The sequence below is a fragment of the Perognathus longimembris genome, chromosome 20 (genome assembly GCF_023159225.1).
Source record: "Perognathus longimembris pacificus isolate PPM17 chromosome 20, ASM2315922v1, whole genome shotgun sequence".
NCBI lineage: Eukaryota > Metazoa > Chordata > Mammalia > Rodentia > Heteromyidae > Perognathus > Perognathus longimembris.
The window spans coordinates 46,358,505-46,376,492 of record NC_063180.1 but is presented as its reverse complement, the minus strand read 5'-3'; the positions used below and the strand labels follow the sequence as shown (position 1 = coordinate 46,376,492).

Genomic DNA, 17,988 nt, shown 5'->3' with positions numbered 1-17,988 from the left:
AATGGAACCCAGGGCTTTATGCATGCTAGGCAAGCACTCTACCACTAAGCCACATTTTCAGCCCAGATCCTGCAAATTTTTAAATTAATTAATTATTTTTTGGTGCCAACCCTGGGGCCTGAATTCAGGGCCTGGAAGCTATCCCTGAGCTAGTGATCTAAGTTAGTGATCTATCACTTGAGCCACCGCTCTACTTCTAGTGTTTGTTGTTGTTTTGGGTTTTTTGGATAGCTAATTAGAAGTAAGGATCTCATGGACTTTCCTGCATGGTCTGGCTTTGAACTGTGATCCTCAGATCTCAGACTCCTGAGTAGCTGGGATGACAGGCGAGCCACCAGCACCTAGAATCCTGGCATAATTTCTTTGGCTGCACCTTCACAGTTCACTAACAGAGAGCTTGGTTTCTCATTTCTACCTGTAAATACAAGTCTGTAAGAGGGCAGGACTGCTCCCCTGAACTCACGTTTCTCAGCCAGCGGTAGAGCCACAATTTCTTCCTGACAAAAATTTCCTAAAGTCAACCATTAAAAAAATAGCCATTAGGGCTGGGGATATAGCCTAGTGGCAAGAGTGCCTGCCTCGGATACACGAGGCCCTAGGTTCGATTCCCCAGCACCACATATACAGAAAACAGCCAGAAGCGGCACTGTGGCTCAAGTGGCAGAGTGCTAGCCTTGAGCGGGAAGAAGCCAGGGACAGTGCTCAGGCCCTGAGTCCAAGGCCCAGGACTGGCCAAAAAAAAAAAAAAAAAAAAAAAAAAAAAATAGCCATTATACTACTCTAAGTTCTTTTGCATTACAGAATGACTTCAACTATGTCAACCCAAATTTGAAAAAGTGTAAGAATAAAGTAAGCTAATATTTTAGGAAAAACAAAATGACAAATTGGAAATCTGTATCATTTTAAAAATCCAAAAGATGGAATATAAAAATAATCCTACCATCAGAAGGCAGGCTTGCTGTTTAATTTGGAAAGATCCAATACAATTTTGAAGGCACTATGGAGGGGCGGGTGTCCACCCTGCTCTCCTCTGCTAACAGGGCACAGAGCGGCCAGGTCAGGGCCCAGGTGTGAAGCTTCTCACCAAAGCGGTGCATCACAGCACTGGAGCTGCATCGAGGCACTGAGACTCTGGAAGAGCTAAGCCACTGTACTTAGCACTAAAGGAGGACTGCAGGAAGTACCTGACAGGGAATAAACACCCAGAAATGCTAAAGCCAGCAAGTAACTCTCAAGCAGGATTTTCACTCAAGCACTGCCCTCGTCTGTCCACGTGTCAGGGTTTTGTGCACAGTATTCAGAGTAATGCCCAGGTGTGGTGACACTAATGTAGCAGTTTGTAGCCACATGGCTGCCTACCAGTCACTCTGGGTCCTATGCTCGGGGGACTGGAGCCACCAGGATTCACTCTACTCCCCAGATAGAGAGTACTTCATCAGCACACACTTTAAAAAAAAAATCTGAGACTAAGACTGGGTATCTACCTCACTGGTTAGCGCTCTGCCAGTGGAGCTGCTTGCCCAAGCCCGGCTCTACCCTTGTACAAGCAGCCTCCACTTGGAGGCTGGAGGCCCCGCCCCACCCTCCACTACTGCCATCAAATCCCACGGAAGCCAGGTTTTATGACCAGGCGTGGAATCAAAACTCTTCTTAGTTCTTTAACATAACTCAGGGGGCAGGGAATGTGGCTTAGTGGCAGAGCATTTGCCTAGCATGCATGAGACCCTGGGTTCAATTCCTTGGTACCATATAAACATAAAACTAATGAAAGGAAGATTAACCATTAAAAATTATTTTGAGGGGCTGGGAATGTGCCCTAGGGGTAGAGAGCTTACCTAGCATACATGAAGCCTGGGTTCATTCCTCAGCACCACATAAACAGAAAAAACTGGAAGTGGCACTTTAGCTCAAGTGGTAGAGTGCTAGCCTTAACCAAAAATAAGCCAGGGACAGTGCTCAGGACCAGTCAAGCCCCAGGACTGGTTAGAAAGAAAAAGAAAAGCCAGTGAGTGCCACAGTGCCACAGCAACAGTGGTGGCAATGTGAACTGATGCCTGGCACTGTTCACACCATTATCTGCATCGTTCTTTTTTTTTTTAAGGTCCAAGAATAGAACTCGATGGGCTGGGATGTAGCTCAGTGGTAAAGCGCTTGCCTACTAGCAAGTGCGACGTCCTGGGTTTGATCCCCAGTACCAAAAAAGAAAAGACAAAAAAAAAAAGAGTGGAACTCAAACTCGGTACCTCACGCTTCTGCTCATGGCTAGTGCTCTACTGAGCCCCACCCCCCCAATCTCTGCACTGTAAGCCACTTCACCCGACACTTACCAGTAAGGCCCACTTTCTTTCTGCACATGAAACAGCGATTCTTTTTCTGTTTTGGTTTCTCGAGAGACTTGCTTTGCTCTTCAGATGGCTGCTGTGCTGTATCTGCTAGTGAAGCTGGCAAAAACAGGGGGGCACAGGTCACGTTCGGCTGTCGCCAGCAGTGGCAGCACTGGGGCCGCCCTACTCACCCCACGCCCCACCCCACCCCGGGCCTGCAGCTCTCAGAATGAAAAGGGGATTATGCACTCATTACTCACACAAAAGGGTGGTCCTCCACTACTGTGCTTCTATAGCACACAGGCAGAAATTCACCCAGAGTGAATATAACTGACTTGTGAACAGAACTCTAGATAAGATTTTCTTCTTCCATTTAAACTGTATTCCCTAGTTTCATAATTATATACTTGACCAAAAAAAAAAGACGAGGAGGAAGTGGCATTGTGGCTCAAGTGGTAGAGCACTAGCCTTGAGTTGAAGAGCTCAGGGACAGTGCCCCAGGCCCAGAGTTCAAGCCCCATGGCTAGGAAAAAAAAGAAAAGAAGAAATGCTACTTGGGACTTCTAGGCTATGGTGGTATTCTCATCACCTCCAGGGCTCACCCAATAAGGTATTAGGGAAAAGAAAGTGCTGTGATTGAAAAGTAAATCGATACACTGACATCCTAAACCCAAGAGCAAATGTACTAGGTTCAGGTACGCGTACTACGCGTCCCACTCACTCCCATTTCCTCATGAGCAGGCCCTGCCTGGTCCCTAATGCCTGGCCTTCGGTGCTGTCCCCACAGGCGGACTGCGGTGCAACACAGACGACACTTAGTCCTCACTCAGCTGCGTGGGCCTGGTCCTGTCACCACAGGACCTTCCCCAGGGGCACATGGGCACCTCTGCCCCCACCACCAAGCTATACACCAAGCTGACTCAATCTGCAGCTCCTCTGAAGACCACTTGAGGGCCTTTTTTTTTTTTTTTTTGGCCAGTCCTGGGCCTTGGACTCAGGGCCTGAGCACTGTCCCTGGCTTCTCCCTGCTCAAGGCTAGCACTCTGCCACTTGAGCCACAGCGCCACTTCTGGCCGTTTTCCATATATGTATGTGGTGCTGGGGAATCGAACCGAGGGCTTCATGTGTAGGAGGCAAGCACTCTTGCCACTAGGCCATATTCCCAGCCCACTTGAGGGCCTTTTTTCTCTGCAGCTTTTCCACAAACACGCTGAACACTCAAGCCCACCCACTGGATCCCTTTCCACCAATCCCAGCTGCTCACACTACAGCCAATCATCTGCCTGGAATGAAAACCTATGCATATTTAAAGCTCAGAGGGTGCCAGGCACCAGGGGCTCACGCCTATCTTCCTAATCAGTGGCTCCCGCCTGTCTTTCTAGCTGGCTAGGGAGGCTGAGATCTAAGGATCTCAGTTCAAAACCAGCCCAGGTAGGAAAGTCCATGAGACTCTTTATCTCCAATGAACCACCAAAAAAATACAGAAGTAGAGCTGTGGCTCAAGTGACACAGCATCAGCTGTTGGTGGAAAGCTCATAGATAGCACCAGCCTGGGTTCTGGCCCCAGGCCCAGGCGCTGCCTTCATCAGCCTCTCACCCTGCCGTGACACAGGGAGGACCTACGTCCACTGGCCACTAGGTGCTCGTCCACTCTTTACCTGTATAACCCCATCTGGACTTCCTGCTCAACTCCAACTCCACTGCCCCCTCCACAGCCCTGGACCAACAAGTCCCTCCTGTGAGCCCACCACATCCTTCCAGGGCCCACCTAGCTTGGGAGAGTTCTGAGGACAGGCACCTGTGTGCCTGCCTCACCCAAGGCCTACGAGCACTCAGTGGAAGCCAACTGCGGGGTGCCCTCTGTGCCACACACCCCACCTCCCACCTGCGGCTCCAGCTACAACAGAATCCCAAGCCAGCTGACAAAGAACACGCAGGAAGGAAGCAATCTGCACTGACTGCCTCATCTAGACAGAAAGTTCTAAAAAGCTCAACATCTCCTTTGTAAGACAAAGTAGGGACACTGCACACATTTCATTCCTAGACTAGGAGCTCACTGAGGGTAAGGGTTGAATGGCTTGTTTACAAAACAGGCTGGGGACCGGTGTCTCATGCCTGTCATCCTAGCTATGCAGGAAGTTGAGATCTAAGGATCTCAGTTCAAAACCAGCTCAGGCAGGATAGTTGGAAAGATGCTTATCTCCAGAGAACCACCAGAAAACCTGGAAGTGGCACTGTAGCAGTGGCACTGTGGTTCAAGTGGTGGCCTTAAGAGGCTCAAGGACAGTGCTCAAGCCCTGAGTTCAAGCCCCAGGACGGGCAAACAAACAAATGGCTTCTGATTGGACAGAGGGCTATCAAACCTGGGGCCACTGAATGTCATATATACACCCCTGAGCTCCCCTGAATGTGTCTAAAAAGCCTGAATTTACATAGGCACCATCTGATACATAGGCTACTGTATTTTGTAAGTCTGGCTCCCTGAAATGCCTATTCCTCAGCTTCTCAGAACCGGGTGTTTTTTTCCCCATTTGGAAATGGACTAGTCATGAAGAACAGGTGAGTGAATGCCTTCGCCACCCCGGAGCTGCCAGCTCCTGTGGGAGGCCCATACAACCCCCTCACGTAATGGGAACCCGGCTATCCAAGGCCTATGCACCGCGCTGGGCGGGCAGACGGGAATGTGAGCTGAACTACCCACATGGAGGATCACATTCAAGAGGAACAAGGCCCTCTGCTCTGGGTCCTGTGGAAGGAAGAGAGAGAGCAAATCAATTACAGGTGCACACATCTCTGCTTACACACTATGCCACTGGAGCGTCTCCACCCACAGCGTGGACAGTCAACCACTGCAGACGTCATCAACATCCCTGATGTTACCTAGCTCACCATGGCAAGAGACACCTGTCTACCTAATGCCTGTGTCCTGCCTGGGGGCCAGGCCATGGCCTCTCAATCCTTGACCCAGGGTGGCCCTAAGCATTTCTTTGTTCATTCTGGCCATCAGGGCCTCCGGCACGCAGGCACCGCACCACACACCTCCCCCAGGCAGACTCTGGGCGCTTTCTGAAGAAGGCGACTATTTCTCTCCTTCTATAGACCATGATGGGGCCAACGGTCTCTCACATTTACCCACCTGAACAGGCATTAGGCCACCATTACATACAGGTAGGAGACACAAGTGCCTGGCTATATTTGGCATATTTTTCAGGAGCCACATTAACAAGTAATGGTATCATCAATGGAAAAAGGCTGCCTAATCAAGGCTGCCTACCACACGAGCCATGCTCAGCCCAAGCTCGTTCTTCTGCAGGGAGAAAGCTGAGGAGAAATTGTACAGTATTGGATAAGCTTAGAGCCCAGATGGATGGACTTAGGGAGGATGGGAAAGGTCAAGTTTGCTGTATACCAGAATGGTATAAAGGCACGTCAAAATGATTGGTTCACCAGCCCACAATCTTCCTTATCAGACTAGACAATTGTTGATGCACCCATGACATTTATATATACAATCTCACAGCAATGGTCTCAATACTATACCACGAAAAATATACTCCTCTGAGACTGGCAGCCTGCCTTCTTCCTTCTCACGTCACCCCCTCGCCTACTGGCTCCCATTCCTGCTCTTGTGCTCAGCAGTCTTCCTGCTCTTCCTGGTTCTGACCGGTGCCAAGATTCTCTGCATCCCCATCCTGGTACCAATCAACCCATCCACTTCAGATCCTATTACTACCAATGACCCACGCCACCTCGAAACTCCATTGCTTCTATTCTCTTACATATCCACTCGCCAAAGACCTTTGCCAACCTCCCTATTTAACGCATTCCTCCCACAGGCACCACTCCTTTAGTTTGGTTTTGTTTTGCCAGTCCTGGGCCCTGGCTTGTTTGCTCAAGGCCACTTGAGCCACAGCACCACCTCTGGCCATTTTCTATATATGTGGTGCTAGGGAATCGAACCCAGGGCTTCATGTATACGAGGCAAGAACTCTTGCCACTAGGCCATATTCCCAGCCCCATGGCACCACTCCTTTAACGCTTCACTGACTTGGTTGTTTTTCTATTTCTGCTCTTAAAATACTCCTCATCCCCACTCACTCTTAGAATTTCTACTTAGCGAAAAGACTGATCATTTGTTTGATCGTTCATAGTAATAAATTAGGTGACCACATTGTAGATCCACTTGAAGAATCTACATAAGTAGACCAATTATGTGGAGCATTGTGGAGCCTGAAATAAGGAAAATTAGCTACGTCATTGAAATGTAAAAAGAATCTTGTATCATAATAAAAACCAGGCTATCCACTAAGCAGGCGGTGCCCTGGGCTCGGGGTGACTCCAGGACAAGCATGCAGACCTACCTTGCAGATCTTCCGTTTCTGGTACTGCTTTGTCCACAGACGAACTGTCCACTTGGGAAGACGCGACAGACTCTGATAAAAGTGACTGATTTGATACGGGGCTAGAAAAGCAAAGATCATTGCATTTATTTCTTTAATTAAAAAAAAGGTTTTTATAAACTTCAATTTGTGTTGTCTTGTTCTGAGACAGATTCACTATAGTGTCTAGGTTTATCACAAACTCATGGGCACAAGAAACCCTCTGCTCTCAGCCTTCTGACTGCTAGGACTACAGGTCTGTGCCAACATGCCTGGAAATATCTTTATATTAAAAGATCATCTCAGCCGGGCACCAGTGGCTCATGTCCGGGCGTCCTCCAGAGAGTTGCCCTTACCTTGGCTGCACAGACGAAGATGTGGAGTCCAAGGTTGACTGCGTTTCCGGGCCACCGCCATCCGTGCACTGAACTGGTAAAGATTCAGACAGACTACTGACAGAAGTTGCTGCAATGTAAGCACAGCCCACGTTAGCCATGCAGAGCTGGGGCAGCCCCTCCCACACAGAAAGTGGACACCCAGTCCACGAAACACAGTGCAGGGGACTCTGCTTGACTAGAGATGGTGGTCCACTGCTTTTAGTCGAGTATGTTGCAATAGTGGTTTGTTGATGAGACCTTGTTTCGTAGTGTTGGGGACTGGACTCAGGGCCTACAGCACGCTAAGCCTGTGCTCCCCACACTGAGCTACAGCCCAGCCCCTGAAATATTTTAAAATATTTTTTAAACACTAGTTTTCCCTTCTCTGTTCTGGTCTCTAAAGAGCTTTTCTGCGTGTGTGCCAATATTAGAGTTTCAACTCAAGGCCTTGTATTCTTGCTCAGCCTTTTTGCTCATGGCTGGTACTCTACCACATAGGCCAAGCCTCCAGTTTGGTGTTTTGCTGGTTAACTGAGAGGTAAGAGTCTCTTCAACTTTTTTATCCAGGCTGGCTTTAAACCTCAATCCTCAAATCTCAGCCTCCTGAGTAGCTAGGATTATAGGCATGAACAACTGGCACCCAGTTAAAACATGTTAATTTTTTAACCAAGAAGGAAATCAATGAAAGTTGCATATATATTAATAAACTTCTATTTCTCAGGACTAAATCCTTTAATTTGCAGACACCTCCCAGTACTGGCTTACAAATGAGAAACTTCATGAGAAAATATGGATGCTAAGAGAAGTCACACTGTATCTGATCTGGGCCTTATGAAAATTCATGACTTTTGACAAACGGTTTAGATTTTTTAATATGAACCAAAAGACCTCATATAAAAGTTTATAAACATGAAGTATCAGCTTGTACTTTGTGGACTGCAAAAATCTACCCGGGCATAGGCCCAGACTGGCACTATCCTAGATAAATGGTTCTAACTCCTCATTTAGAAGAGCTCAATGCTCATGATTTTTGGGCATCCTGCTTGCTAGAAAAGTACTCCACACCACCTGAGCCACATCTCCAGTCCATCATGATCCTCCTTAAGCCACTGCTAAAACCAAAGACCACCTCAATTCCAGGAAAATCCTCTGCCACAGAAAACCCAAACACACAAATGAGTAGGGCTTGAGTGTTTCTTACTCTTGGGTCACCTGACTACACTCCATCACCATGGAGTCAGCGTCCACTAAGCTCAGCTGCCGCTATCCATCCACAATCCTTGACAAGCCCATGTACACTTTCTCTCACCAGCTACCGGGCTGATGAGGGAGCCAAGCCCTCTCACAGCCCACTTTGCCTGGCCTTTCTTTCTAAGATGGCCAGCGCTGCTCTGTTCTAACAAAGCAGTAAGAGTCCTGCAGCACAGCAAATAACACTGGGGTGAGCTCTGCAGTGTCTGGAGGATGGAGACTCCACGTCTGGTTCCCCATGATGATGACCACAGGCAGGAGAGACTTCCCCAACAGGCCTGTGCCATGCACCACGCGGACGGATGGACGGAGGAGGCTGCATCACTGAGACAGGGCTAACAGGGCTACTTACCAGGTGGGCTTATTCTACCATTACTACTGTTCTGTCTTTGAAGATGTTCTTTGTAGCACACTGAGCACATGCCGTTTGTGCGAGGGTTCCCATAAAATCCGCAGCCAGTAGAACAAAGCATAGGCACTTGGCTGTGATTGGTCTCTTGAGCCATGCTCCTCAGTTGCACACCTGAAATGTACACACAATCAGCAAGGAACTCAAACTGGGGCTTCCACTGTACGCGAGCCAAAGCCACTTGCTTTCCATAAGAAAGAGGACAACCCAAGAACTTCCACCTCCAACCCACTGGACAGAGGCGGAGGTGGACTGCCCACACGCGCAGGGAAGTCCTCAAGGACAGGACTGGTGGGGAGACTGCACCAGCTGGCGTTAGGAACACTTTGTAAGTACAGTTCCATTTGAACCCTTCTGGTAATAATAGGTGTTATAGGCTTTCCTATGTATGACACTATTAAATTTCTAACCGTTTAATAAAGCTTCTGCTTGGCATTCCTATGTTGAGGTGCAAGCTCACTGTTGGAACACAGTGCACGCTGTGGTGAGGGTCTGGGGAACTGGACAGAGCGCTGCCGAGTAAGACTCCACCTCCTCGCTCTGGAGAGCGGCTCAGCCACGGGAGAAGGTGATTACCAGTTCCAGAACCAGACAGGCTCTCCTCAGGGTCTCAGGGGCAATCACAGCATAGTGTGCGTGTGTGTGCATGTGCTTGAGTCCTGGGGCTTGAACTCAGGGCCTCGGTGCTATCCCTGAGCTTTTTCACTCAAGGCTAGTGTTCTACCACTTGTGCTCACATGTCCACTTTTGGATTTTTGCTGGTTGTAGATAAGAGTCTCACAGACTTTGCTGCCTGGGCTGGCTTTGAACCTCAATCCTCAGACCTCAGACTCCTAAGTAGCGGGGATGACAGGTGAGTGCCACCGGCCACCAGCAACACGGTGTATTTTTAAAGTATTATGCATATTAATGACAAAATGAGCTAACATTTTAAAACTATCTGATGGCAAAGATGTTAATGAATAAAGAGGCACGATACGAAAAACGTATGAAGGGCAGCTATGAGCAAGGAACACACCCAAGAATGGCAAAGCTGATTAATTTTTTCCTTTGAAAAGTACTTTTTCTGTCTTTTTCATTCTCTAGGATGAAGATGTACTACTTTGCCAAAAGGAGGGAAATTACTTTTTAATATAATTTTGTTATTATTAAGGTTACCACTTCCTATGTCAAGTAATGAGCACATTTCTCTTTTGGACCATGTCCCCCTCCCTTCACTGTCTCCTGTTTCCCACTCCCACTCCTGCCCACGAGTTCTACCGCTCATTTTCCACACAGGGCCACTGAATAGCATGATCGCATCTGTTCACCCTTCCTCTGCACCTTGAGAAATTCATTTTTAAGACATTTAAAAACTCAAAACCACTACCCAAGACAGAGGCATCCGTCAAGCAATGCTGGGGCCTTAGGACGCTCCTGGAAGACCAGTGCAGATCAATCACAGCAGATGGAGAAGCCTCTGTGACACTGCTCCCACAAAGCAACTGGTTCCTTGGCAGGGACTACAAGACAGACGGCAGGGATGGGCTCTACCTCATTACACACCACCACCTCCTGAGTGAAGGTCAGTACCAGTGGGGCGGGACAGCACAGGGGGGCATGTACTCAAACTACCCTGAAGAATAGTGCTAACCAGAGGAGAACAATGTTTTGCCACTGGAAGTTTTTTCAATTGAAAATCACCAAAGGAAAGCATTCACTGTTCATGGTACTCGACTTTTCTTTCACTTAAATTGAGAAGACAATTGTAGGGGACAGAAAGGACTTAAAAAGAACTTCAGAACCAAGAATAGGAACGCACTTGTCTGGATAAGAGAAGGAAGCAGCAGACTTTGTATTTCCATTAAAAAGCAACCTGCTGGTTTAGAGTGGCGGTGCCAGCCTATAATCCCATCACTGGGCAGGCTGTGGAAGGCCAAAGAAGAATGATCAGGAATTTGAGGCCAGTCGAGTGTGGTGCACATGTACAACCTCCCACATAAACCCCAAACCAAACCAAACCAAGGTCCCTATACTGCTGAGGACTGTGGTTAGGCCTTTAGACACTTCAGAGTCCATCGGCACCACCAAGCTTTAAGCTCCTTCAATCACCACATCTCCTGTAGCACTGCAAACATGCAAGTCCAACTAAAGCACCATGATGAACATGATGGCTCGGACGGTTCACTGATTGACTTGACTGGGGGAGTCGTTCCTGACAGACACTGGTTTGAGATGGTGGTCCTGAGGCTTGAGCTCTGGGCCTGGGTGTTGTCCTTGAGCTTTGTTGCTCAAAGTTAGCGCTCTATCACCTGAGCCACAGCTCCACTTTTTTCTGGCTAACGGGAGATAAAAATCTCATGGAATTTTCTGCTTCTAACCACACAATGCTCAGACTCAGCCTCCTGAGTAGCTAGTAATACAGGTGTGCACTACTAGCACTAGGCTCAGCCATTATAATGAGATGTGTTTAGATGATAGTGAACTAGCATTAGAAAACCTCAGTAAGTCAGTGGACCAGTGTTTTTCCAGTAGCCACTGTTCTGTGGCACAAAATTCTGCATGAACAAGAGATCCATTCAAAGTGAAGAATAAACATTAGAATTAATGTTGACAAGACACAAAGGTTTTATGTGGTTCAGATTCCTCATTACAACTCCACTACGATGTCCCTGGCAGCTAGCAATTGTCAAGGTCTGGCTTAAGACCAAAGAACAGCTCCCTCTATTATTTGAAAAAGTTATTTAAATATTCTTTTTCCAACCAGTGAGGGGCCAGCTTTTCTTTGTAACATTGTACATATTGAGCCCAAGGAAATCATGAGAATTTTGCTATTGAACAAGGCCTTGAAGAGATTTGTAAAAATGAATAACAATGCCACTCTTATCACTAAGAACTCATGAAGAGTGCCCACAAAAAACTTTTAAATGTATTAGTATTCAATTTTAATTTGTCACAGATTACCTTGAAATATAACAAATAAACAAATATCACTAATATTTTATTATATCCAAAAGCTTCAGGAAATGTAAAGTCATGAAAGCAAAAATTTTGAGAACTCACTGCTGCAAACCGTAGTTTCTCCACCCAGACACAGTATTAATGGGCAGGAAAAATGTGTGCACATGTGAGTGCACATGCGTGTATACACACATACACACAAACGCAGGCACAGCATTAAGGGGCAAACAATCACTCTTGGAGGGGAGGAAGAACACACAAACTCTATTCTCTTATATAAAACACAGATATAGGAACTGGTGCTAGGGCTCAGACTGGCGAAGCTCCAGCCTTGAGTGGAAGGGAGCTCAGAGATAGTGCCTAGGCCCTGAATTCAGGCCCTACAATGGACCAAAAAAACAAAAACCCACAGATATACATACAATATATAAATAGGTATATAGTACCTAGAGATTCTGAATTTTATTTTATGGAGATGGGCACTGATTAGAAAAAAAATTCTCTCTTTTTTTTTTGCCAGTCCTGGGGCTTGAACTCAGGCTAGCACTCTGCCACTTGAGCCACAGCGCCACTTCTGGCTGTTTTCTATATATGTGGTGCAGAGGAATCAAACCCAGGGCTTCATGTATACGAGGCAAGCACTCTTGCCACTAGGCCATATTCCCAGCCCAGAAAAAAAATTCTTAAGGGATGCTTCTCATTGGCAGGAATGAGAACAAAAGTTTAAAAGCATCAGTTTAGATCCTCAAATATAACATGCTAGCTATTAATGGCATTAACACGAAGTCAGGTAGGAGCAGAATGAACTTTCCCAGTGCAAGTGTGCAAACGTGAGCAGTGACAGGTAGAAGACAGCCTACTTTCAGCAGACATAGCTCAATGCGGCCATCAATCTTTTTCATACTAGTACTTGCTTTAAAACAGTAAGGTTAACTGGGCACCAGGGGCTCACACCTATAATCCTAACTCCTCAGGAGGCTGAGATATGAGGATCGCAGTTCAAAGCCAGCCCAGCCATCAAAGTCTGTGAGACTCTTTTCTCCAATTAGTCAGCCAAAAGCCAGACAAGGAACTGTGGCTCAAATGGTAGAGTGTTAAGCCTTGAGTGAAAAAAAAAAAAAACCTAAGGGACAATATCCAGGCCCTGAGTTCAAGGCTGAGTGGCAAAAACAAAAAAATCCAAGTAAGATTAAAATTCAAAACATACAATATAAGCACTCCTCCAAAGTCAAGCTGCCCTGCTGAGGAGCACAATGATTTTCATAGCTCAAGAGGCACAAAGAATTTCATGGCTAACAAAAATAACTGACCACATTTGTACATTTTAGGACACAATAGGTACCTTTTGTGGGAGACTCAGAAAGACACAAAGCCAGCCAGGTGCCAGGGGGTGGCACTTGAGAGGATGGGAGGATAGAGGTCTAAGGCCAGCAGCCTCTGACAGCAAGTTCACAAGGCCACTTTGGAATGAACAGCTGGACACGGGGTGTGTCCCGTTACCAGAGTCATGAAGGAAGGGGAAGCCTAAAAACAGGCTGGCTAAGGGTGCCTTGCCGTTCCGGCATAAGGCAGGGTTCAAACTTCAGTACCACCAAAGCAAATAAACCAATCATACAAAGGTTGTGGCTTACAGTGTGTGAATGTGCAAAGCTATAACTAGGACAGCCACTGAGAGCTGAGGACAGCCGGAGGCCTGGCCTCCAGGGCAAGTAAACAGCCTGCAGGGCAATCAGGCTGGTGCTGCCAGGATCAGGGAGGGCATCTGGGAAGGGAATGACATCAGACCTCTCACCTACAGACTCATCTTCATTTACAGATTTACCTTTAAATAATCTTAAGATAGTTTTTGTTTTGTTTTGTTTTGCACCAGTCCTGGGGCTTGGACTCAGGGCCTGAGCACTTTCCCTCCCTGGCTTCTTTGTGCTCAAGGCTAGCACTCTATATATCTCTGGAGTCACAGCCATCACTTCCAGCTTTTTCTGTGTATGTGGTGCTGAGGAATTGAACCCAGGGCTTCATGCATGCTAGGTAAGCATTCTACTGCTAAGCTACATTCCCAGCCGCTGCATAGTTGTTGTTGTTTTAATGTTTTTTTACCTGGTAAGTTCTCATCAGTTAAAAAACAACAACAACAACTTAATTTCTACCACAGAACAGCAATGAGTGAATGAAATATAGACTGGATTATAAGGGCAAATCCATACTAATTAAACTTTTTTCCCTTTGCTTCATTTCCTAGAATTAAGTCACCTGGCAATAACAGCTTTCATTTTGAAAACATCTCAGGTTCTTCTTGTCCATTCCAGCTGTTTCCTCCCTCCCCATGTGAAGCTTGGCTTTGGGGTCCCGATCGCCTCCCCTGCAACAGTTGTCTCTTCACATGACTATGTGAAAGAGCTGCTCAAGAGGAGGACCCAGCGTAGCACTCACAAGCACTCCTAGCACTCACAAGCACTCCGTGTGGAAGGAGAATGGCCTTGGAGTCAGGTGAGCGCCATTACCTCTGCCATGTTCCTACCAGCACGGGCTCAGGTAAGTTCCCACACTCAGATCTAACATTTAGATCCCTGGGCGTACGCCCAGAACCAGGTGCAATAGTTTCTGAAGAGGGCTTGCAACTCAGTAACTGTCTCACTCTGCTCTGCCCCATGACAGCAGACCGCCATTTGCCTTCACCTAAACCATGTCATGCCCAGAAAGAAGGGTCTAGCTCACAAGGCTCCTTGCTCACAAGTGGTATCCACGTCCACACTCTGTGGCAGACCCCACGCTCCATGTTCCTAGAGAAGTTGTCTGTACCCTCCGGGACAAGGCCACTTCATCTCGCCACTAGGCCAAGACCTCAGAGGGTATGACTCATTTTCTGGCTAAATTAAGTTTCTTCTTCAAATAGCCTGGATGCCTAATATGAGTTCTGTAAAAAAAAAAAAAAATCATTTTTCAAACTTGTTTCATTGTTGTTCTATGTATTTGTGTCAGACAAAAAAAAAAGGTTATTTTCAGTTGGAAAGGGATATAAACATTTTTAATGGAAACTGTTTTACACTGCAGTATTCATTTAAAAAACAAAGAGACAGAATTCCTCAAGAATGACTAGCAGCCCTAGTATAGAACAGCTGCTACCTGGCCAACTTCCTTTAACTCTGCCTCAGTCACATTTGGTTGAGGCACTTGCTAATTTTTTTTTTTAAGGAGTTTGAGCCCCTGCTTGTGAGATCCTAAATTCACACCCCAGTGTCAAGAGAGGGACTATCACCTAAGCATTGCAAAACTTCTGGATTTTCCTGAACTTTTCTTGAAAAAATAGTTAAGACATAGCAGGCCTCAAGCATTCAGAATTAAAAATCCATCAGCTAGGGCCCTAGTAAGTGCAGCCTATATTCTTCAAGATCAACCTCACTTTTGGGTAAACCTTAATTTGAGATGTTTAATTTCAAAGGAAGAAAAAAAATTGCACATAACACAGTGAGTCAAAATGCAAACAACTTTGTAGCACAGTACAAGATCCTAAGAAAAGCCGCTGCTTCCCTTAAAAAATGCACATAAAAACACTGTTGGGCACTGGTGGCTCATGCCTTACAATCCTAGCTACTCAGGAGCCTGAGATCTGAGGATCTTGGTTCAAAGCACCATAGGCAGAGATGTGCATCTTCAGTAAACACAGAAAGATCTGGAAGTGGTGCTGAGGATTAAGTGGTAGGATGGCTAGCATTGAAGAAAAAAAAAAAAAAAATAAGGGACAGTGCCCCCAGGCCCTGAGGTTCAAGCTCCAGGACCAGCAACAATAACGTGAAGTGGCTAATTCTCTTTTTTATTATATCAAAAGAGATTTTTTGAGTGAAGTAGACTATACAGTACATTCTACGTTTTTAAAAATAATCAATTATTGGGGCTGGGAATATGGCCTAGTGGCAAGAGCGCTTGCCTCCTACACATGAAGCTCTCGGTTCGATTCCCCAGCACCACATATATGGAAAACGGCCAGGAGGGGCGCTGTGGCTCAGGTGGTAGAGTGCTAGCCTTGAGCAGGAAGAAGCCAGGTACAGTGCTCAGGCCCTGAGTCCAAGGCCCAGGACTGGCCAAAAATAAATAAATAAATAAATAAATAAATAAATAAATAAATAAATAAATAAAATAAAATAAATAATCAATTCCCAAAAGTAGTTTCCAGTCTGACACAGGTGCTTCAGATTGGCACTTGCTGGTGATAAAGTGTTTTCTCATGCTTCCAGGCACTTGGGTTCCCACTGCCATGTGGACACTAGCATAGGAGGGATGCAGGCAAGGGACGGGGTAATGGACACTATGCATGGGGTGTGTGTGTGAAGGGACTATGGATGAACATGGCCACTATCATGGGGGGGGCTCCTGGGCAAGGGACTGTGGATGAACATGAACACAATGCAAGGGGGAGGGGGTAAGGGACCAGTATGCATTGACAATGTTATAGTTCACCTGTAGAGATTTTTTAAAAAGAAAAAAAAAGATCCAGGGCAGTTCACAGAACAAACGGACCAGAAAATGATTTCACAGGAAGCCCTGGGAGGAGGTTACTCACTCTGATAAAATAGGGGCTTTGGGTTAGGGTTCCTACTGTACTGAGGAGGCTCTGCAGTTCTCTGTATTGCAGTCCCCACTTCCCTAGGTCAGCTTGTCTTTCCTGCTGTTGCTTGGGCTGAAAGACAAAAAGGTGGGAGTGGCCTAACATGAGGATAAGATCTATGGGTTATTATAGATACAAATTAACACATCATCCCCAAGATACTAGGCTACAGAAGCCTAAAGGTAACATAGTCAACACAACCCTCACTTGCCCAGCCAGTGATAGAAGCTAAGTCTCCGCTGCCTGGTATCGATAAATCTTATCAAAAAGTGCCCTTGTAGCCAGATGTGGTGGTGCATGTTTGTAATCCCAGCACTTGGGAGGCTGAGGCACGAGGAACACAAGTCTGAGGCCAGCCTGGGTTACACAGCAAGACCCTGTCTCAAAAAGCTTTTAAATGGGGGCTGGGAATATGGCCTAGTGGCAAGAGTGCTTGCCTCCTACACATGAAGCCCTGGGTTTGAGTCCACAGCACCACATATATGGAAAACGGGCAGAAGGGGCACTGTGGCTCAGGTGGCAGAGTGCTACCCTTGAGCAGGAAGAAGCCAGGGACAGTGCGCAGGCCAAAAAAAAAAAAAAAAGTTTTTAAATGAAGCCAGTGCCAGTGGCTCAAGCCTCCAATCCCAGCTGCTAAGGAGGCTGAGATCTGAGGATTGCAGTTCAAAGTCAGCTTGGGCAGGAAAATCTGTGAGACTCTTATCTCCTATGAGTCACCAGAAAACCAGAACGCTAACTGATTCAAAGTGGTAGAGTCCTAGCCTTGAACAGAAGAATTCAGGGACAGCACCCAGGCCCTGAGTTCAAGCCCCATAACAAACAACAACAACAAAAATAATGTGTATAGGGGAATATTTATTGTATACTCAGAATGAGTATTTACATGAAATGAACTAGAAGTTAAGATTCCCCCATTGAGATTTCTATTCGATGGTAAACCACTTACTGAAGACCATCCTTTTCCCACTACCATCGGGTGTTACCAACCGTTTCTTTTGTCTGCCCACTTGGTTCAAGGCAGGCTCACCCTGGAGAAGCCAGGCAAAAAGGAAGGCCCCAGGGAGAGAGGCTGAGGCCTCTGGCCAAGAGCTCATGGGTGAAGCTGGAAGTGGATCTGCAGCCTGGAGCCCTGCTGACAGCATGCCTTGTCCACCTTCCACAGGAGCTAGGGGACACAGTGACTGGGTCATAATGTTTTTAATCAAACTAAACCATGGCTAGGGGTTGGAACTCTGAGGCTTCACACTTGACTAGCAGGTGGAGGCCCCGAGTTCAATCCCAAATACTGCTAAAATAAGAAAACGCCTTTTTTTTTTTTTTGGATTGTTTTCTTTTCTGTCAGTCCTGGGGCTTGAACTCAGGGCCTGAGCACTGTCCTTGGCTTCTTTTTGCTCAAGGCTAGTACTCTACCACTTGAGTCACAGAGCCACTTCCAGCTTTTTCTATATATGTGGTACTGAGGAATTGAACCCAGGGCTTCATGTACATGAGGCAAGCACTCTACCACTATGCCACATTCCTAGCCCAAGCAAACACATTTTAAAAACGTTTTAGGGGCTGGGGATATAGCCTAGCGGCAAGAGTGCCTGCCTCGGATACACGAGGCCCTAGGTTCGATTCCCCAGCACCACATAGACAGAAAACGGCCAGAAGCGGCACTATGGCTCAAGTGGCAGAGTGCTAGCCTTGAGTGGGAAGAAGCCAG

At 46.7% G+C, this 17,988-nt stretch overlaps 1 protein-coding gene across 7 annotated transcripts in view; it reads right to left on the bottom strand.

The window, feature by feature from the left end:
* The window catches only part of Zfand6 (zinc finger AN1-type containing 6), a 59,217-nt gene that overhangs the window by 1,148 nt on the left and 40,081 nt on the right, over positions 1–17,988 (bottom strand). For 4 of the 7 annotated variants that reach the window (XM_048330100.1, XM_048330101.1, XM_048330098.1 and 1 more), the window contains 6 exons: positions 16,239–16,355; positions 8,684–8,854; positions 7,060–7,168; positions 6,686–6,786; positions 5,026–5,070; positions 2,328–2,441 (listed from right to left, as the gene is read on the bottom strand). In XM_048330100.1, coding sequence (XP_048186057.1) covers positions 2,328–2,441; positions 5,026–5,070; positions 6,686–6,786; positions 7,060–7,168; positions 8,684–8,837 — 523 coding nt within the window. In that variant the 5' untranslated portion in view covers positions 8,838–8,854; positions 16,239–16,355. The remainder of the gene's footprint in view (positions 1–2,327; positions 2,442–5,025; positions 5,071–6,685; positions 6,787–7,059; positions 7,169–8,683; positions 8,855–16,238; positions 16,356–17,988) is intronic. The other 3 variants (XM_048330097.1, XM_048330095.1, XM_048330096.1) reach the window with 1 other exon arrangement.